Below are 20,234 nucleotides of genomic sequence, written 5' to 3'. Positions count from 1 at the left end.
CACATGGGGGAAGCACAGCTGTATCTCAGCTCGTCACTGGGGGTGTGGAGCCGGGGTGCAGAGGACGCCGTCCCTGGACGTGCTCCCGGGGAGCTGTTGGGGCTGCACGCAGCAGGTATGGGTCTGAGGGCAGGCTGGGAGCTGTGTGCAGTGTAGACCCTGTCTGCAGGGGCTCTCAAGGGGCAGGAGGAGATGCGGCCCTGAGGGCCAAGTCCACTGCCCACCGTCTCCTAGGTTTCCTGAGCCCTCTGTCCTCTGTCCCAGACAACAGAGGCTCCCTGCTGACCTCCTGTTCCGGGCTCTAAGGGCGGCCAGCACGCTGGGCCTCCCTGGGGCCCCATCCCGGGTGCTGGTGTCACCACTGTGACGCAGAGGTGGGGGCAGGGACACAGGACGAGGGCCAGGGTCCCCTAAGCCCTGGCTGGGGAGACGAGAGGCTGGAGTCAGGCAGCGGGTGCAGGCTGTGGGTGTCCACGGCATGACCCCCGGGGCGGCGGAGCAGTCACGGGCACACCACGGCTGGTCTTTCTTTAGCTCACAAAGGCTCATTTAGCAGGACCATGGAGGAATGCAGACCCTTCCTCCTAATGTGTCCAGCAAGGAGGCTGCCGGGGGCCCAGAGACCCTGGGCTGGTGGGCTTTCCCAGGAGAGAAAGAACCCAAGACACAGAGTGGAACAACGCCCTGGTGGGGGCCCGACACATAGGCCACCAGGACAGGCAAGGGGAGCCCCCCAAAAAGGGCAGCTCTGGGGGCACTCTGAAGTGTGGCTCCAGAGTGCAGGTTTTGAAGGGGGGAGCCACGCGGGGTGAAAAGCCCTTCACTGAACGTGGGGGTCATGGCAGCTTAGCCGCTGCCCAGCTGGGAACCACTCTGTGCCGCTCTCCGCAACCCGGGGCGCAGGGCCCACAGCAGGCTCAGAGCGCGCGCCACCGGGGCAGGTCCCCCGCCTGTGGCCTGCACACCCCCACATGCAGAAGCAGCCGCAGTGCGGCCCTCCCAGGGTGCTGAGCCCGTGAGTCGGGTCGGCAGACACGCTGTGCTGGGACGAAAGTCCACACGCAGCCCGCGTGGCATCAGCGGCCCAGCCACCTGCTTCTACTGCAGGACGTGGTGCCCAGGCCTCAGCACAGACACCATGGACGGGCTCCACCGGGCGCTACTGCCAGTGGCACCCCGGGCTGCAGCACACAGAGGACAGCCTGCCCGCCGCGACGTCAGCCCACGGTGCTCTGCGATCCTCCGAGCTGGGCGGAGACGGAGAGCCGAGTCCCGGCTCGGGGTGCCCACCCACCTGCCGCTCGGCTGGGGGACCCTGCCTGATGGGTGGCAGGATATGGGACGCCCCCTGCGGCTCCTACTGCTAAACAGCCCTAAAGACCAGCACGGGGATACGGGCGCAGACCCAGGGACAGCGGTACCTGAGGGTAAAGTCAAAGTGAAAGTTCTTTTTCCTTTTCGGAAAGCCACCAAAAGAGAAAACACAGACACGTTATCACGTGCTCAGCAGCACGTCCAGCTCACGCGGGAAGAGCCCGGTGCTGTGAGCCAGGCGGCCACTGCGGGTTCCCATCTTGTGCGGGGAGAGCCACGAGTGTCCCGCAGACGGGACCCCAGACGCTTCTCCTCTTCCGACCAGCCGCAGGCTGGGCCCTTCAGCCCACCTCCCTGGAGGGGCCCACTGCCCTTGCGGGCCTGGCAGCCAGACCTCTGCTTGGCCGCGGCTGTGGCCCCCGCTCCTGCCTGCCATCCTGCCCGCTATCGTGCCCAGGGTCAGGCCGAGAACACGTCTCCAGCCTGGCTGAAGCAGCCTGGGCCTGTGTCCCCAGAGCAGGTCGCGGCCAGGACAGGGCCCTGTGACGGGTGTTCCCTTACCCTTTGCTATGGGAAATTCCAGCATACTACGGAGAGGAATCCTGACGCCGCTCCTTCTGACCAACTCAGAGGAGACCTGGGGCTGCCCGACCCGCTCATGGTGTCCCCCCACAAGCCCTGTTCGGGTTCGGTCCCTTGGCCAACCAGGTTTGTCCCTGCTGACCGTGCCTGAAGGCTCTGAGACCAGAGCAGGTAGGGAGGACTACGGGGGGGACGGTGGCTGCGGGCAGCCCATGTCTGTGGCATGGAGCGGGGGCCCCTCCCCTTTCCCTGCACCCTGCCCTGCCCGTGGCCCAGCGAGGTACCTCTTCTGCTTGTAGGTCAGCATGGCCTCTGCGATGGGCAGCTGGTGCGCACAGTTGGCACCTGCGATGTACTGTGTGATCCTCGACACGATGTCCGGCGTGTCCTGCACTGCATGAGAAGGCCGGGCAGGGTCCGTGGGGGCCACACTCCCCTTCCACCCCGCGTGCTGTCCCCGGGGCTGCCCGGTTCCCAGCCCAGGAGCAGTGGCAGCACTGGGGCCGGCTGAGGGACCTTCTGCCCTCACGGCGTCTCCAAATCCCTGGGAGCCCTTCGCCAGGGGCCCCCACGGCCAGCCCACTCTGAGGCCCACGACAGCCAGTGGGGAGCACCGGGCAGAGGCCCCAGGTCTCCCCAGGGAGGCCCCACCCGGCCGGGGCCCCAGGCCTCACCAGCGCTCTGGGCCTCCAGCTTGTTGAACAGGTCTCTCCAGGCCAGGTCCTGGAAAAAGTTGTTGTAGCGGTAGTCCACGGAGCCCAGGTACCGGGCCACGGGGTGGGAGCCTGCGAGTCGAGGGGAGGCCATCAGGCCGCATGGGCCGCTCGGTGCCCCTCAGAGCCCTGCCCCACTCCCGGGGGGCGCAGGAGCCACCGCGGACCATGCGTGGGGCCGGTGAGCCTCCCCCCAGGACCCGGCGCCCCCAGGGACCGATAGGGCAAGCCCACGGACACAGAGCCACGTCCCACGGGCTTGGATCGTGTCGGGACCCGCACGCAGCCCTGCCTCGCTTCCCAGGCCGGCACCGGGGGGCCCGGCGCCCCCGCCCCTCACCCAGCGGGATGACGAGAAAGCGCATGTAGCCCAGCCAGTCGGGGGTCTTGTGGGACAGCTGCTCCACGAAGAGCCGCAGCACGGCGCTGAGGTAGTGCTGCGCCCCGGCCACGGCGATCTTCACGGGTGTCGGTGGCTGTGAGTTGCAGTTGCAGCTGTGGCCCCACGGGCGGGACAGAGCGGACGGACACTTCAGGGACCCATCCCTGCTGCCAGGACCACCCCGCGCGCCTGAGCGGCCCCCGGGCAAGGGAGGGCTGAGCCCCGGGCCACGACGGTCCACTCATGACCCCGAGATGGCCACCAACACCCACGTCGTCCCCCCACCCGACCGCCCAGACCTGGACAGAAGACGGGGCTGCCAGCGGCTGTGTGCGGGCTCGGCCGGATTCCGCCCCCGCCCCCGCCCCCGGGACAGAGCCATGGCGCGGCCGCAGCGGGCTGGGCGGACTCACTATCTCTGGATCCTCGAGACAATGGTGCTGAAGGCCGCTTGGACGTCCGCCGCAGAGCAGGTGCACACCACGGGGAGCGCGTGCCTCTGCAGGACCTCTGACAGGAACTGCAGGCGAGGAGGGCGCGGCCTGGGCCCCAACGCTGCTCCTGGCTGCCCGCCAGCACCGCACCCTCACCCCTGCTGCGGGGACGGCATCCCCACCCCCCCATTCCCACCGCAGGGAGGACACCCGGACCGTCCCCACCTGCCCCTGCCAGTCGGAGGTGTTGACGAGAATGATGTTCTCCGGAAGCTGGTCGTCAGAGATGAGGATGTGGTTTAACTGGTCATACACGGTCTTCCTGGGGATCTGGAGACACAAGTCCCCCCACACTGGTGGGAGGTGTGCTGCAGCCCCTCAGCCGCCCAGCTGACCCCTCCTGCTCCCCAGCGGTGGGCAGGAGAGGCCGGCCCCGTCCTCGCTCAGGAACTCAGCTTTGCACTGGACAGCGGTCACTGGGCCGAAGACCCTGAGGGACCGTCACAGCCCACGAGGTGGCCAGGCTGCCGCCCCCCAGAGCCAGCAGCACTGGGTCAGTCCTGGGCAGCTGTGGCCTCTGCCTGTGCCCCTCCCGGAGTGCACACCTGCAGCTGGCTCCTCGTGTCCGGGCACCGCTCGTTGTCCAGACTGTTGGCCCGCTCGTTCTGCGGCCTCGCGGGCTGCCGCTCCTTCAGAGATGTGCTCCGACCCCGGCGGCCGGCCTGCTTCCCCTCAGACCTGCAAGGAAGCAGCATAGGCTGGGGCCGGCCCATGTGCTCACCAACCCAGGGAAGGGGACTGCTCGGTGGCGGGGCCCGTGGCGGACTCACACAGGCTGGCAGGGCAGGGGCAGGCAGTACGAGGGGCCCACGTGGCACCCACGCCTGCACTTGGCACAGATGCTTTCTCTGTGGGCATAAGGCCCGACACCAAAGGCATGTGCCAGCTGTGCAGAGCCACGGCCCCAAGAAGGGGGCTCTGCCTCGCGAAGGGCCCAGCCCCGTGGGTCTTGGGGCAGGAACGCAGGGCCCGGCAGCAGTGGCAGCACGTGGCCATGTGTGGTGGCCCAGAGGGTGTGGCGGCCCAGAGGGTGTGGCCAGGTGCCCAAGGAAGGTGACGATGGGACAGGCCGGAGAGCACGTCCCAGGGAGGGGATCCGAGGACCCGCGGACGGACCAAGATGGCAGTGGGGGCGGGTAAGAGACGCTGCGGGAGTGTCCTCCACTGGGAAGCTGCCTGGGTCCCTGCCACTCAGAGCCCCCACCTCCATGACGCCCACCGTAGGGGCAGGGTCCCGGCCCCACAGAGCTGCCACGGCGGACCCAGCACCACCACTGCCTGGGGGCTGCCACACCAACCACAGCAGGCTCTGGGCCCAGCTGGGCACGCCCCCTCCACACCGGCACCCAGGGCTACGCTGGTCCACAGGAGCCACACCTCAGCCCCAGAAGGCGTGCCGGCAGCTGCTACAAACACGGGGTGGGGTCCCATGTGGCTCTCCGGGGTGGGCCCCGGAATCTCCATGCCTCTAAGTGATTCCCATGCAGTCAGATGGGGCCCACGCCCCACACCGGCCCACGTGTATAGTGCCTGCCCGACCGCCTCCCCAGGGCGTCCCGTCACCTGGTGGAGGGGAGGACGAGGGACTCCGTCTTGGTGATCCGCCCGCTGGGCGGCAGCTTCTCGGCAAACACGTCCAGAGCGGAGGTCTCTGCCTCTGGGCTGTCCTCCGGCTGTGCCGGCTGCTCCCCAGGGGCGGGCGTGCTCTGAGATGCAGAGAAGGGGGCCTGATGGCAAAGCACATCCTACAGGGCCCTCCTCTTGAGGCCACAGTCTCAGGCCCGAGGAGCCCCTGGTTTGGGTGGGGGGTGTGGGCTGGTTTCAGGCCGACAGCTCTCCACAGGGGGCACAGACACACTCCCCCCCCGGGGAGCTGAGCCGACCTCCATTCCCACCCACGGGGCTCCCGGCCCTGGCTGCTAGGGGAGCCCAGCACTAAACCTTCTGCGAACCCGCCCGCGGCCCAGGACCCTGTCCCTGGGAACCTCACGAGGGCAGAGACAACCGGAGCATTCACAGAGCCTGTGCCGACAGCAAAGCAGGGGGACACCCCCATCCTCCTGGAACTAGGGTGACTCCGGGGGACCCTGACCATCCCTCGGGGAGGGGGCGAGCCCAGGGGCACCCTCACTGTGGTTCTGTGCCCTGGTCCTGGGAGATGTGGGCTCAGGACCCTAGAGGCAGTGGGTCAGCAGCTCTGGGCTTGACCCAGGGCACGAGCCCACGCCTACTCACGTGGGTCACCGTGTCGGAGGTGCTGTCGCTGGGCTGTTTGCTTCCGAGGGCCCGGGTCTTCTCAGGCACGTCGGCCTATGAGGACAAGATGGGAATCAGGCGTTGAGCATGAGGCTGGGGCCACACAGACCAGGAGCCCAGGGTCAGGCCATGCAAAAGCTCCCCTCAGAGCGACCCAGAGAGACAGCTGCCCCTGCCTGAGGCCCCACCGGGAGAGAGGGCTGCCGCGTCTGCTCACCGGACTCGGAGGCTCCTTGTGGCTCCGGACGCTGTGGAGGCTCCCGATCTCTGTCTGCGAGCTGGAGTGCGACAGCCCTTCGAAGTAGGGCCTGGGTGCGGGGTGGACAGAGATCACCCTCCAGGGCCCTCCCCACCCTGAAGGTCCGGCCCCCGTGCTCCTGGGATCCGGCAGCCACGCAGAGCTGGGGGTGCTGGGCGGTGGCTGGGGAACGATGGCCCTGGGGAGGACCCTGAGTGCCGGCCACCCGCAGCCCTTCTTGGCGCCTCCACCCGCTCAGACGCCCGCTGGAGATGACCTGTATCCCTGAAACCCACCCACCCCCGGCCTTCTCCCCAGGAAGGGTGGCTGGTGGCACGGGGGTGTGGGGGAGCCTCAGGCCCCACGGCCAGCTCGCAGCAGCACAGCAGCACGCCTGAGACCGCCACAAGGTTGCCATCAGCAGGCCGCAGCGACCCCAGGCTAGCAAGTCCACACCCCGGCCCTGCAGGACGGCAGGGCAGAGTCAAGGGAGCTCTGACACTCAGAACAGCACAGGCTGAAATGGTGGGTGCGGCGTGGCCGCCTGGGGACAGGGAAACGCACGGGCAGGACCAGGCCCCGAGATGCCCACGCATAGCCCCGCGACTGGGAACAGCAGCTGGCCTGCGACGGGCTCTGCAGGGCAGCCACCGGCGAGGGTGACCACATGAGTCACAGAAGCAGAGACCGGCCCAGCTGAAGGCGGCACAGCCCAAAGCACCACGGCAGCCTTGCCGGCTCTGCTGGGGGGAGGCGCCACAGGCACGGCGGCATGTGGGTGGGGGAGACTGTTAGCATCTGCCGCAAAGGCCAACGGCTGAGACCTAGGCCAGCGCCCACAGATGCCACAGGCATGCCCACTACGGGACTGGCCACGGTGGGGCGGCTGGAGGCCAACTGCACAGAAAGCCCACCCTCCCCGTGTGCATCTCTGTCCCACTGACTTGGATCGAAAGGTTAAGGGGTGTCTGGGGGGCTCAGTCGGGAAGCATCTGCCTTTGGCTCAGGTCATGGTCCCAGGGTCCTGGGACTGAGCCCTGCATTGGGCTCTCTGCTCAGTGCGGAGTCTGCTTCCCCTTCCCCCGTCCCCCACTCCCACTGGTGGGTGTGTGCACCCTCCCTCACATTAAAAACAAAACAAAACATTAAAAGCAAAACTAGAAAGCCACAGATCTTCTGGACTGCAATACAGCCCCCACTCAGCAGCTACACACTGTTGGGTCCCGTGGCCAAGCCTCCCCCGACCCCAAGCCTGGGCCTCCTGTGGTCTCCTGCCCCAGCCAGGCTGACACCCGGCTCCTCAGGGACCAGCACTAGCACTGCTCACCCGCCCCTCCCACCTGTGCAACAGGGACACTCTGCAGTCCCCCGTCTCCCCAGTGAACAGAAGAGCTCCATGGCCTCCTGCCTGCCAGCCCTGCCGGCCCCTCCTGTGTCAGGTGCCTCGCTCAGCCCCGCCGGGGCCCTGGGGAAGCTCCTGACCACCTTCCCCACCCAGAGGTCTCGCCCCTCCATCTCTGACACCATGACCTCTTGCAGGGACGACCCCAATGCCTGCTAACGGGTCTCCTGTCTTCCCGCTCCCAGTGGGTCCCAGAGAGATCTTTCCAGAATGCAGGCATGACCCTGCCACTTTGCTACTTCTCTTCCTCCGAAACACTGCAAACCGGGCTGTCTGCTAGGAGGTGCGTCTCTCTTCCTCCCTGACCCAGAGCCCATGTCCCAAGTGCACGCTGCCTTCGGCTCCTGCAACACGGGATGGCAGGGGTGTGTGTCTGCCGGGGCCTGGGGCCGGGAGCAGACAGAGGCAGTGTGTGTGCTCACCTGAGTTTTGGCTTGGGGGTGCTGAGGACACTGTCATCGTCCTCCAGGTCCGGGCCACTGTCACTGGGGTTTTCCATGTCCAACGTGTCATACAGGAGGTCCAGGTCCTCCTCTGCCTCGGGGACATGGTCTGCAGGGTCCTGCTCCGAATCCAGGACCTACGGTGAGACCAGACGTGGGAGGGCAGGCTGGGGGGGGCATCCCCTTGGCAGGACAGACAGGAAGACGGCACAGAGCCACCAAGCGCCCTCTCTCCAACACATGCCCCCAGCCCAGTTCTGCCACACACTGGGATGACCCCTGGGACCTCCGGTCACCGGGTGCCACGCATAGCACAGCCATTCTGCCCTCGTGGCTCGTGCTTCAACAGAGAAACGCACAGCAGGAACGCAGGGCAGGGAGTGCCTCCTGGGACAGGCCCGCACGGTGGTCAGGGCTCGGAAGGCCTCCCTCCCAGGGGCTCCCCACCCTCTCACTGCTCCCTCCTCCCAACCCTGAACTGACTTCTGTCCCCACGTGTGGGCTTCCCCCAGAACGTCATGGAAGCGGTTACACAGTGTGCAGCCCTCGGCATTGGGCTCTGCCCACTCGGGCAGCTGTATCCAGGTGTCTGTGCTGTTTGCCTCCAGCAACGTCCTCGTCACTGCCCACCCATCCCTGAATGCGGCCTAGGCCTAGCTGGCCGCCAGCGGATAAGAGACTCCAGGCTTTGCTGCTACAGACAAAGCTCCTGGGACTGTCCGCCCCTCAGTCTTCGTGTGGACATCCTGGATCTTATGGGCTGATACCAGGTGTGGGATGGCCGGCGGGATCGATCGGCCGGCGGAATGGCTGGTGAAGGGTCAAGTGGACACTCGGAGGAGCGGCTCGGCTGTGTTCTGCAGTGGCTGCCCTGCAGCTGTTGCGGTCAGCACTGCGGTCCAGCTGCTCCCCACCTGTCAGCACCTCTGCACGCCATCCTGTGAGGTCACAGCGACCCTCCGCAGGGCCTCGGGATGTCGTCTCGCAGCTTCTCGGGGCTTCCTGGCTATTCAGGTTCCTGCTCAGAGAAAACCTCTAGTCCGAGCCTTTGACCGTCCCTTGCGCCAGACCGTTAACTTCTCGTCAGGAGTGTCTGTTTGCGGCTGTGAGGGTGCCTCCAGTCTGGCGGGCACAGCTCCCTTACAGGTCTACAACTTGTAAATACCCTTGCGGTGACGGCCGCCGGTTCATCTTCCTGCTGGGAGTTCAGAGCACAGAAGCGTCCATGTTTGGATGAGGATGGACTTGCCCGGCTCCCCTGGTGGCCTGTGCATCTGGTGTCCTGTCTAAGCCCCACGGCCCAGGCCCCGCAGCCAAGATCACTCTCCTGAGTTTCCCGGTGCAGGCACTTACGTGTAGGTCTCTGACCACAGGGGCTAATTCTGCACACGGTGTGAGGTCCTCTCGCGTGTGGACATCTGGCTGTGCCGTCACTAGCTGCCCAAAGGCCCCCCCCCCCCACTGAGTGGTCTTGGCATCCTTGTTGGAAATGCACTGCTGGTCTCTCGTGTGTTCTCGGTTCCTGTACCGCTTAGAAAGTTGCGCGGTTAGGGGTGCCTGGGTGGCTCAGTGGGTTAAAGCCTCTGCCTTCGGCTCAGGTCATGATCCCAGAGTCCTGGGATCGAGCCTCACATCGGGCTCTCTGCTTGGCAGGGAGCCTGCTTCCTCCTCTCTCTCTGCCTGTCTCTCTGCCTACTTGTGATCTCTCTGTCAAATAAATAAATAAAATCTTTAAAAAAAAAAGACAGAAAGTTGCGTGGTTAGAAAGTGTGAGTCCTCCCACTGTACTTTCCCAAGACTTGTTTATTGTGGGTCCCCCGCATCTCCACGCAAGTCCGGGGATGAGCTGGTCCGCAGACAGGCAGCTGGGGGTCTCACAGGGATCCTACAGAAGCTGCGGGCGATCTGGAGAAACTGAGGCTGAGACGGTCGGAGAAGAGCCGCCACGCCCACGGAGAGCTTCAGGCGTGTGGAAGAGCGGCCGTGGCTTCCCTCGCAGCCACGACCACGCGTGGCGGTGACACGTGCACACTCGCACGCCACTGCTCCCGGGCGGCTCTAGCACCTTGGACTAACTCTCCTCTGCCCGAGTTAAAAAGGAAACGGAGGTGTCTCTCCTGTAGTTGTAAGAGCTGCTCGAGCCCCCCCGGCACGTCTGGGGAGCAGGAAGCAGCTAGTGGAAGGAAGCCGCGGGACGGAGCGCGTCGGCAGTGGGGCACGTGGGAACTAACCGAGAACGGCCCCAAATACCCTCAGCACAGAAGCGCATGGTCACGCCGTGAGCGACACCCAGCCCCCGCCGGGCCGTTCGCGGGGCTGCAGTTCCAGACACGATGGGCGGCCTCAGCCCTGGCCTTGAGGTGCCCCGGGGGTGGGATGGCCCGCTCTCGCGGACAAGGACACGGTGCCTGGGGGCCGCGGGACAGGCAGCGGCGGAGCCAGGACGAGGCCCCGGTGCCCCAGGACCCTGGGCACTCACCTCGTCCGACACTTTGAACCTCCGCAGCAAGGCCACGACCTTCTGCTTGAAGTTTTGTTGCTGCAAGACAAGCAGGACAGACTCAGAGCCCAAGGAGCGGCCCCTCAGAGGACACGCAGGCGCGGTGGCAGGGAGGCCCGGCCCTCCACAGCCCATGGTGCCGGCCCCTTCCCCAGCGTCTGACACGCAGCTGGGGTTGGGCCCAGGCCCAGGGGGAGTGGAGGGTGGGCGAGCATCATCTCCCTCCGGGGCCTCCGAGTGGGCAAGGCTGCCGGCCCCTCCCAAGGCCCCACCTGGCCCCAGCAGCACCGGAAGCGGACGGGGAAGGTGGGCTCAGCAGGGAGCCGGAGCGTGGCCCTGGGCCTCCGAGGCTGGAGCCAGCGGGTGAGGCAGCCGCCCCCGCCACCCTTAGGGGGTGTCCCCAGAAAGGAGCCCCACACAGCCCTGCACGGGCATCAGGGCTCTGGACCCGGAACCGAGGCTCCCAGAGGGGCTGGCACACTGCCCTGCCACACCGGGACCAGGCCCGGGCCTGCCAGCAGAGGGGCGGGGGCCTCTGGGGCTGAGCTTGCGTCCCACGGGATCCGTGGCTGCCAGTGTGCAGCCCAGGCCATGCCCCGTGCACACAGGGCAGCTTGGCTCTAGGAATCCCCCAGGGCTCTGTGCCCAGTGGTGGGCATCTTACGATGGCCTAAGGCCTCTGCCTGGAGGAGAAGCGGGACGGCCCCGCCGAAGCCCGCGGGCCACCGTGCCTGCCGCGGGGCTCAGATGCTGAGCGCAGAAACGAGGGACTGGCCTCGAACGGCGTGTCTGGGCACACAGGGGACAGGGACAGCCTCCCCAGCTCTGCTCGTGGAGCGGCCTGAGCAGGTCAGCCGTCATCCTCCCCGTCATACCCGGCCCCCTGGACCAGGGGCAGCTGCCCAGGATAAGCACGAGGACCCCACCAGTGACACTCCCACGGACGATGGCCAGCGCCTCATGGCCTGCCTGCTGGCACAAGGCCGTGGAGTCTCCCCGCCTTCACGCCTCACCAAAGAGGCCATGGGGATCCCAGACGGTTGCCTCACATCCCAACCCCCACACGGGGCCCCCCGCCCCCAGCCCCCCCTTCCCCAGTGTTAGTAAAACCAGTTTCCACCGACCCTGGTCATGGACGCCGTTCTTACTATCGATCGTCGCTGCTTCTTGGGTTTCCCCACATCAAAGTCCTCCTCATCCAAGTCCTGGGGACACAAGCATAGGGCTGGCAAGGGCACCCCCAGAGCAGTTGGTGGGCGTGCGGCAGGACCCACCCCAGGACGGGAAGCGTGTGCCAGCAGCACACAGGGGCCGGCTCCCGGCCTCCATCTCCCCTACCTCACGCCGGCAGCTCGGGAGCCCCTGGCCGTCCACACCTCATCCACACCCCGAGAGTCTGAGGGCCACGGTCCCGCACACCAGGCCCGGCTTACCTGCCCTTGTACGGCATCGTCACTGGCCTCCTGCTCAGAGGAGAAGCTCTCGTACTCTTCCTCGGAGTAGTTATCTACGGAACAAGCAAGCGGAAGGGGGGCACACGGAGGTTCCGACCGGTGTCCCGGCAATGAGGCGGGGCCCAGAGCTCGGGGCCCCTGGGCCCGCGGGGAGCCGTGTGCAGTCCCCGCCCCCCAGGTGGACTTCAGGGGTGAGCAGGCCTGAACTTCCCCACTCCCACAGTGGCCTCTGTGGACCTCAGACTTCAGCCTAGATTTCCTGCCCAACTGGGTCCCCTGCGTGCCCTCCCATACCTCGGGGGACAGCGGCCGCCATTGTGACGGGGGTGACAGCCATGCCAGGACCTGTGCCCGACCCTGGAAGGCACCGCGGTCAAGCCCAGACTTGCCAGCGGCTGAGCTCATGAGCCTACGGCCCAGGCTCCCAGGGCGGCCACAGTGCTGTGGCGGGGCTGGAGGCCAGACACACCCCGGGCCTCCCCGGCTTCTCCAACCCAGGAGGCGGGGGCCACCGGCAGCCGCACTCACCTGCAGACTTGGCCTTGGGCCCCGCCTGCATGGCGCTGTCCTCGTGGTCGATGGGCTGGCTGGACAGTGAGAAGATCCAGATCTCGGCCACCTTGACTGAGGCCTCCTTGAGGCTGCTGCAGAGGCTGAGCACCTGGCCGCCCTCGGAGGGGTGCTGCATCACCTGGGGACGGGGCTTGGTGCTAGAAAGGGCCGTGGGGCAGGGCCAGCGGATGGGGGTGGGAGGGCGGTGGGAGACACGTCCGTGGGGCAGGAGGACACTGGCCGAGACTCTGGGGGTCAGTGCCAGGCTCAGCCACCAGGGACTGACGACTGTCAGGGAGGGAGGGTCTGTCCAGAGGCTGCGGCAGGAGCAGACTGTGTGTGAGGCTGTGACTCTGGGCCACTAGGCCCCCGGATCTGTGTCCAGGGACCCATGCCCAGGGGGCACCCAGGAGGACCAGCCACCAGCACGGGCTGGGGATCTTGAGTGGCAAAGCCGTTCCGGTCGTGAGAGATTCCAGCTGACCAGGGACAGGCTCACACACTGCGCAGCGCCCCCTGCGCCCTGCCCGGTGACATCGCCGAGGACGCCCCTGCAGGTTGGACCTTCTGCCTTGGGGCTCACTGGACCAAATCCAGGTGTTGGGATTTTAGGACCTGATTATGTTTAATTTGGGGAGCCTGACCTGGGTGCCAACTCTTGAGTGCGGACATGAAACTTTTGGGAAAGGTAATGTCCGTGACTGCTACCATCTCAGAAACCAAGCCAGGAAGGTTAGCCAGCACCCAGACGCGCCCCCGGGCCCACGCGTGCACAGCCGGACAGACAGGTGCCCGGCCTCCCTCCGCACAACCCCACACCTGTGCCGCCTGCCTGGAGGGACGCTGTCGGGAGTGTTAGGCAGGTAGGGTCTGAGGGGAAACAGGAGGCCTGCGGCCTCGACCAGGTGCCGTGGGCATGGGGCTCCTGGGCCAGAGGAGCAGGGCAGGGGCGGGGGTCAGCCCTGCCCTCCCCCAGCTGGGCAGCGACACAGCTTCGCGTCACAGTTGCCTGGACAACCCTGAACACGGCCCCACGTGGTAAAGGCCAAAGCACAGAGGCCACGAGGGTCTCGGCCGCCCTCCTTCAGGGTCCACCCCAAGGCTCCCAAAGGCCCCGTGGCAGGCAGTGGCAGAGTTGGAACCCCTCCTCCCGAGCCCCACGCAACCGTGCCTCGGGACACCAGGTCCTCTGAGACACAGCCGCGGCAGCCGGTTGGTTCTGTTTGCATGAACGTCCCCTTCTTTCCTCCCCGGGGCTTCCTTACACTCGCATCACATCCCCCACCAGCAAGCACGTGTCGCCCACCTAGGCAGCCCACGGGCCAGGGCCGTGCCCACGGAAGGGGATGCAGATGTCCCAGAGGACATGCTCCCTGGGAGGGCACAGGACGGACCCACACTGGGCCAGAACCCACCACGGCCAAAGGGCAGCCGCTTGGGCCGTGGGGTCAGGCCGGACGGAGGCCTCTGGCTGGGCAGGGACGCGCTCACCTCGGCCATGTTGATGGAGCCTGCCGCCAGCGTCTTGTAGCCCAGGATCGTTCGGTTCTTGTACCGTTTCCTCCGCTGCAGCATGACCTGGAGTTTGTTGCCTTCTCTCTTCAGGAAGTGAGGGTACTGCAGAGAAGGGGTCACCGCTGCCATCCGTCCCCGCGGCCACGCTCGCCCAGCACCAGTAGGCCTTGGGGCTGTCATGGGCCTCCACCAGGGACACGGGAAAACCACCGCTGGCAGACGTGAGCAGCTGGCCAGGGCCTCTGGGTCATGAGCAGGGTCAGCCAGTGCACCTGCTGACGGTGTGGACAGCAGCAGACGTGGCCCCAGCAGGGGCACTGGTCGGGGGCCCCCAGAGCCTTCTGCAAGAGCAGGGTCACGGGCACGAAGCAGGGCTCGCAAACTATCCCTTAACACCTGCAGAAGCCGCACGCCGTGCGCCGTGGCCCGGCGCTTCGAGACCGGTAACTGCAGTAACTGATGTGCCAGGAAAGCGAGTCCCACAGCAGGAAACCTCCACACGGACCCCAGAAGCTCCAGCGGGGGCAGAGCTGGGGTCACGTGCTCCCGTCCCAGGCACAGCCACACCGGGCACGGAGAGGCGCCCGGGCGGGAGGAGGGAGCCAGCGGGATCCCCACAGACGTGTTACGCTCTTGCGAGGAGACAAGACTCGAAGGGGTTTGCAGGGAGTCGACACTAAGCACGTCTGCGGATCTACACGGCGCCCGCCTTCCACCACGGTGCGGAGAGCACAGAGGCAGGGTACACGCCTGCGGGCACCTGGGGCCGGCCTGCTCCCACCACAGACCCAGGCTCTGGAGGGTCCGGGGGGAGGAGGGTCTGTGTCACGCTGGGGAGCGGTGTGTCCCGGCCGCACCGAGCCCCTGTGCACCAGCAAACTTCCAAAACTGAGGTCTGTGTTCCTCCCCATCTCTGAACACTGGGACCAAATGCCCTTTTTTTTTTTTTAAGTTTGTTTATTCATTCATTTATATAATCTCTACACCCCACATGGGGCTTGAACTCACCACCCTGAGATCAAGAGTCACACACTCTCCCAATGAACCAGCCGGCCGCCCCCACAACGGCCCGAGAGTGTGTCTGGGCCTCCGCGCGTTCAGTAGCGTGGGAGCGGGAGGGCAGACATGATCTGTCACGTCCAGCACGACGGAGGGAGGACACCGCGGGGGGGCCCCCCGCACCAGGCCCACCTGCAGGGAGAAGGTCAGCGCCAGGTCCGTCTCCACTTGTCCACTGGGGGGCAGCACGATCTCATGGGAGCGCAGGATCCGCTTGGAGCCCTGGGACAGAACAGGACCAGCTCGCACGGTGGCCTCGCATCCCGGAAACCGCTCCATCCAGCCCACAGTGAAGACCCACAGGTCAGGCACCAGCAGGCACAAGCTCCGGGATTCCCAAACACACCCTTGGGGAGATTCGTCAAGAGCCTTAAAAACGTCCCCTTCCGGGCGCCTGGGGGGCTCCGTGGGTTAAGCGTCTGCCTTCCGCTCAGGTCATGATCCTGGGGTCCGGGGATCGAGTCCCAGCATCGGGCCACCTGGCTCCGCGGGGAGCCTGCTTCTCCCTCTGACCCTCCCCCACCTCATGCTCTCTCTCTCTCTTTCTCTCTCTCAAATAAAATCTTAAAAAAAAAAAGTCCCCATCCTGTGACCCTCCAAGTCCTCTCTTAGGTGGTCCAGGCTGCTCCCTGCCACATTTAATGTAACTCCCGGAAATCCAGCAGCGGGGTGCGGGGGGGTGTCAGAGGACAATGCTGGAGTCCGGGGGGGTCACGGGACAATGCTGGGGTCCCGGGGGTCACGGGACAATGCTCGAGTCTGGTGGGGGGGTCACGGGACAATGCTGGGGTGCAGGGGTCACAGGATAATGCCTGCAAGGACCCTTCTGCATTCCTGAGACAGTGGGCCGGTGAGTGACAGCCTCCCCAGAGAGCACAGTGTGGTAGAAGAGGGTTCTAATTACAGCACGGCTGCCCTGGCACAGGGACAGAGACGAGAAGTCTAGAAACACATCCGAGAACACACAGCCATGGATGAAAAACAAACATGCTATTTAATAACGACCCTTCACGTCACCAGAAAAATTACTAAATAGTAACAAATCATTAGCACAAAACGTCCTGATCCTCGCCTGAAACCATATACCAAAATACAGCCCAAATGGATCACAGATCTTCTCATAGTACAGTTTCCAGAACAGCTGTCCCCACACCCACGGAGCGGAGACGGAAGGCCGGGGGCAGGAGGCCATGGATGGACACCATGTGACCCCTCCCTGCTGGGCACCAACAGCCATCAGATTCAGAGCAACAAAGACCAGGGCTACCAGGGTGTGGGGGCTGGGGCTCCAAAGGCGGCCGACGGGATGAGGGGGCAGACAAGTGGCTGAGGGCAGGAGTGGGCTGTGGGTCTAGGGCAGAGCACAGACGTGCGGGCAGACAGGAGCGACGGGCAGGGGTCCCGGGCACAGGTGCGGGGCTGGCCCCCCACAGGTGCCTTGCCCAGCAGACGCCCTTGCCCAGCGGACGCCCTCTGGGCCACATGGCACCCTGTGCAGGGGTCTGGCTGTGGCCTCCCAGGCCTCTTCTGCACCAGACCCCTCAGAGGACCTGAGCTGACCGGCCTCGCTGGGTGAAGGAGGGCAGCGGCCACAGGCAAGCGGGTGCGGGCCTGGGAAAGGCAGGCCGGCCCACGCCCTCCGGGAACTAAGAGGCGGGGGGCTGCTGAGGACACAGGAGCATGTCTCGTGTCTCAGGGAAGATGGCCCAGTGGAGGGTCTGTGGGGGATGCCAGGCACTGGCGTGGACAGGGTGGCCAGTGAAGGGGGCACTCAGGTAAGCAGGAAAGGCGGGGCTCCCGGATGGGGGGGCGGTCGTGTCAGAGGTCAAAGGTGGCAGATTCAGAGACCAGGGGTGGGTGAACTCCACCTCGCTCTGAAGCCCTGGCAAGACCATGAGCCCTCCTCGCCAGGGGGCCCAGAGCACAGCCGGGGCTGCAGGCGGGTCCCCCGCGGGGCCGGTCCCCGTGGAACCGACGGGCAGCCTCGCACGCCTGGCTCTGACGGTAAGTTACAGCAGCCTCGTCAGGGAAGCAAAGGGTTTCTTCAGGTCTTAAAAGATGGTGGCAACTGATGGGGAAACTGAAGACAGGCCTCACACGTGAGCGCTCAGCTGACTCGAGGGCCCGGAGACCCCCGGTGAGCCCGCACTGGGAGGCCCGGGCCGCGTCCCCAGCACCCCACGGCTGTGAACCCGGGCTCCAGAGCCCGGGACTGCGGGTCTAGTTTTGCCAGCGCACTGGGACCATCTCCCCATCAAGCAGCAGGGGCAGAGGCTCCCCTGCATCCCAGGGCAGCAGCAGCTCCCTGCCCCCCAGCCCAGGTGAGTGTCCAGATGTTGGTGTGCTGGGCCCTTCCCACCCTAGGCAGCTCGGGCACCCTCACCTGCATCTTGACGGCAATCACCACCGAGATGAGCTCCTTCTCCAGCTCCTTGAACACCACCAGCTTCTTCAAGGTCAGGCTACACAACCTGCCAAGGGCAAAGGCCTGCTCAGCGGGGCTGCATCCTCCCACGCCTCCCAGAGCCCCAGGAAGGCCCCATCCTAGGGAGCGCCGGCCTCCAACGTGGCCCCCTCAAGAGTCCTTGTGGGGGGCGGGTGGGTCTCCCGCCTGTGGGGGCGGCTCCGGGCAGGTCTGTGGGCAGGCCGGGAGCCCGCGGGGACCGGGTGCCAGGTATGGAGCCCCTCTCCCAGCTTCCGGAGCACAGGCCTCTGCAGGCGCCGCCCCCCTCCACCCCCACACGAAGGCCAGGATGGCAGCCCCGACCCCAACTGCCCTGCCCTCCCCCCGGTCCGCGCAGGGTCCCTGGAGACTCCAGCAGCTCTCCGGTCACCCCTCTGCATACGCCCACCCCGCAGTGCCCATGTCCCTGAGCCCACGGGGAGCGTCCATGAACCCTTGTGCTGGCATCACCACTCTAAGCGTTGGGTGCAGGCGGGCATGAGGGCCCTGCCCAGGGGAAGCCTGGGCCTCGGTCCTGGTCCTTGGCTGGGGAACAGCAGCGGCTGTGCCTGCCTTGCAAACTGGCTTGCAGGACCGCTTAGCCACCCGAGGCTTCACGGTCCCAAAGGCAGCAGAGCCACGGGCCCAGGAGCCGGGGGAAGAGGAGCCTAGGGTCTGCGCAGGGCAGGGGCCACAGCCAAAGCGGCTGGGCCCCGCCCGCAGCTCCTGGAAGCCTCGCTCACTTTCCCGATCTGATGTCAGCCCGCTGCTCACGGGGACAGCAGACCCCCACCCCGCCCACGCAGCTTCAAGCCCCGGAGTCACACAGGTCCTACTTAGGGCTGCACACCCCCATGCCCACCCGCATTCAGCCAGCAAGGTCTGCGTCTACACCTGGAACAGGGGGGCAGATGCTGCCATGGCCCCTCTTCTGACCCAGAGACCCGACGCTCCTCTGTCTGCCTCAGAGAAGGCATGGGGACACGGGCACCGAAAGGAAGACCCCGGCCCCCTCAACTCCCCATTCTCTATCCAGGCAGCAGGGAGCGACAGGGCGAGGCCAGGAGCTCAGGTCTGGACACAGGGCCTTGGTCTGCTCAACAGGGTGTCTCTGGAAGGTTTCATGGGCTCTGTGAGCTCCTGCCAGCCACCCACGGAGCAGAGACACCCACCCCCATCCTGGGCTTCCTGTGGAGACCACGCCGACATCCCAGGCATGAAATGAAGATCCCACTGTTCTGTGTTTTCTTAGATTCTGTATTTCTACTTGACGTCCAGTACTTATATGGCCAACGGACGGCCAGAGCTGCTTACAGACCCCCTGGATCCAGGGCCCATACTCTGAACCCCTCCTCGTCCAACTCTCAATGCCAACCTAACAGCCCCCTGCCCCGCACACCTAGGCCCAGGAAGCGGACAACCAGGGGCTGCCCCTGTCTCCCTGAGCCTCAAGGTCCACTGGAGTGACTCCAACCAGGCGATCCGGAGCTGATGTTTCGCCCACGGAAACCCGGGTGACGCCTCTGGTCTGGGCCTCACCTGTGGTCCCTCTGCCCCCGACCAGCCCCGGTGCCTCCTGCTCTAGGAGGCAGTGAGCAGTAAACCCTCCTCTCACCGGCACTGACCTGTCTTGCCGTCACTCAGCCCCCTCACAAACCAAGACCAGTGCAAACCACCGACTCCCATCCTGGGCCCAGCTTGCCATGACGCAGCACTTGGGGCCAGGTGGAGGATGACGGGGACAGCACGTGCCCTCAGCGGAGCCCAGAGGAGCCAGGAGACAGACACGAGGGCTTCTGTCCTTCGCAGAAGGACAGCTCCAGGCTGGGGACAAATGGGACTGTGCCCACAGCCCCTGACACGCGGGTGCCCAGGGCAAGCCTAGCCCGCTCCGCCCATCAGGCCACTCTGGCTCTGCAGGCAACGAACTGGGAAGGAGAGAAAACGGCGAGAGCTGTGGGTTCCAGGAACGAGTGTCCACGGGGACCAACCACAGCCTGGCACAAAGGAGCACCAGCACTCTGAAAAGGACTGATGTCGTGGGGTGCCCAGGTGGCTCCGTCGGTGAAGCGTCTGCCTTCAGCGCAGGTCATGGTCCCAGGGTCCTGGGATCGAGTCCCGCCTCGGGCTCCCTGCTCCACGGGGAGTCGGCGTCTCCGCGTCCCTCTGCCTGCAGCTCCCCTGCTTGTGCTCGCGCTCTGCCTCTCACTAATAAATAAATAAATTTGTTTTTTTTTTTAAAAAAGAACTGAAGTCGTGTAAAGTACGTTTTCTGATTACGATGGACTCTGCTAGAAATCAACAGTGGGGCGCCTGGCCGGCTTGTCGGCAGAGCACGTAACTCCTGATCTCGGGGTCATGAGTTCAAGCCCCACGTTGGAGGGGGAGCCGACTGACATCAAACAAACAGACAGACAGAAATCAGTGGCAGACAGACGGCCAGAATCAGCAGCCACTCCGGAAAGGAAGCAGCACACGGGCCCGGGAAGAAAACCCAAAGGATCCAGAAGTATTTTGTGCCGATCTTCAGTGAGCTACAGCTCGAGGCCCGGGGGCGGCAGGCGGAGACCTCCCCACGCGCTCACACCGTCTGAGCCTCACCTCAAGACACCAGGAAAGTGAGCGGAGCGACGAAGACAAAAACAGACCCCATGAAGCAGAAGACAGAGAAACCACCGGGAAATAAAATACCAAACGGGATATAAAGAGTGCCCCAAACCGGCTCTTTCGGAAGAGCAATAAAACTGATAAAGTCTCTCACCCAACAAAGAAGAAAGAAGAGAGGACACGGTGAGCCCCACCAGGAAGGAAAGAACCAAGATCGCACAGAGGGTGGAGGCCGCGCAGCCGCGGGTCAGGCCTGGCGCTTGGATACCGGGTACCACGA

The 20,234-nt window shown here is 65.4% G+C and overlaps 1 protein-coding gene across 4 annotated transcripts in view; it reads right to left on the bottom strand.

Moving 5' to 3' along the window:
* The window catches only part of LOC111148512 (phosphofurin acidic cluster sorting protein 2), a 54,296-nt gene that overhangs the window by 7,103 nt on the left and 26,959 nt on the right, over positions 1-20,234 (bottom strand). For 2 of the 4 annotated variants that reach the window (XM_022505121.1, XM_022505124.1), the window contains exons 2-18: positions 17,288-17,375; positions 15,037-15,126; positions 13,822-13,947; positions 12,307-12,469; positions 11,758-11,831; positions 11,449-11,529; positions 10,304-10,363; positions 7,804-7,961; positions 5,959-6,049; positions 5,721-5,795; positions 5,049-5,191; positions 4,031-4,163; positions 3,651-3,755; positions 3,405-3,511; positions 2,950-3,104; positions 2,571-2,681; positions 2,181-2,289 (exon numbers count right to left, since the gene is read on the bottom strand). In XM_022505121.1, the coding sequence (XP_022360829.1) occupies positions 2,181-2,289; positions 2,571-2,681; positions 2,950-3,104; positions 3,405-3,511; positions 3,651-3,755; positions 4,031-4,163; positions 5,049-5,191; positions 5,721-5,795; positions 5,959-6,049; positions 7,804-7,961; positions 10,304-10,363; positions 11,449-11,529; positions 11,758-11,831; positions 12,307-12,469; positions 13,822-13,947; positions 15,037-15,126; positions 17,288-17,375 (1,869 nt within the window). Of the gene's footprint in view, positions 1-1,421; positions 1,455-2,180; positions 2,290-2,570; positions 2,682-2,949; positions 3,105-3,404; positions 3,512-3,650; positions 3,779-4,026; positions 4,164-5,048; positions 5,192-5,720; positions 5,796-5,958; positions 6,050-7,803; positions 7,962-10,303; positions 10,364-11,448; positions 11,530-11,757; positions 11,832-12,306; positions 12,470-13,821; positions 13,948-15,036; positions 15,127-17,287; positions 17,376-20,234 lie in introns of all 4 variants that reach the window. The other 2 variants (XM_022505122.1, XM_022505123.1) reach the window with 2 other exon arrangements.

Source organism: Enhydra lutris, unplaced genomic scaffold (assembly GCF_002288905.1).
Source record: "Enhydra lutris kenyoni isolate GAN:26980312 unplaced genomic scaffold, ASM228890v2 scaffoldscaffold20, whole genome shotgun sequence".
NCBI classification, from domain to species: domain Eukaryota; kingdom Metazoa; phylum Chordata; class Mammalia; order Carnivora; family Mustelidae; genus Enhydra; species Enhydra lutris.
The sequence above is the reverse complement of the archived record's forward strand: the minus strand, read 5'-3'. Positions and strand labels throughout refer to the sequence as shown.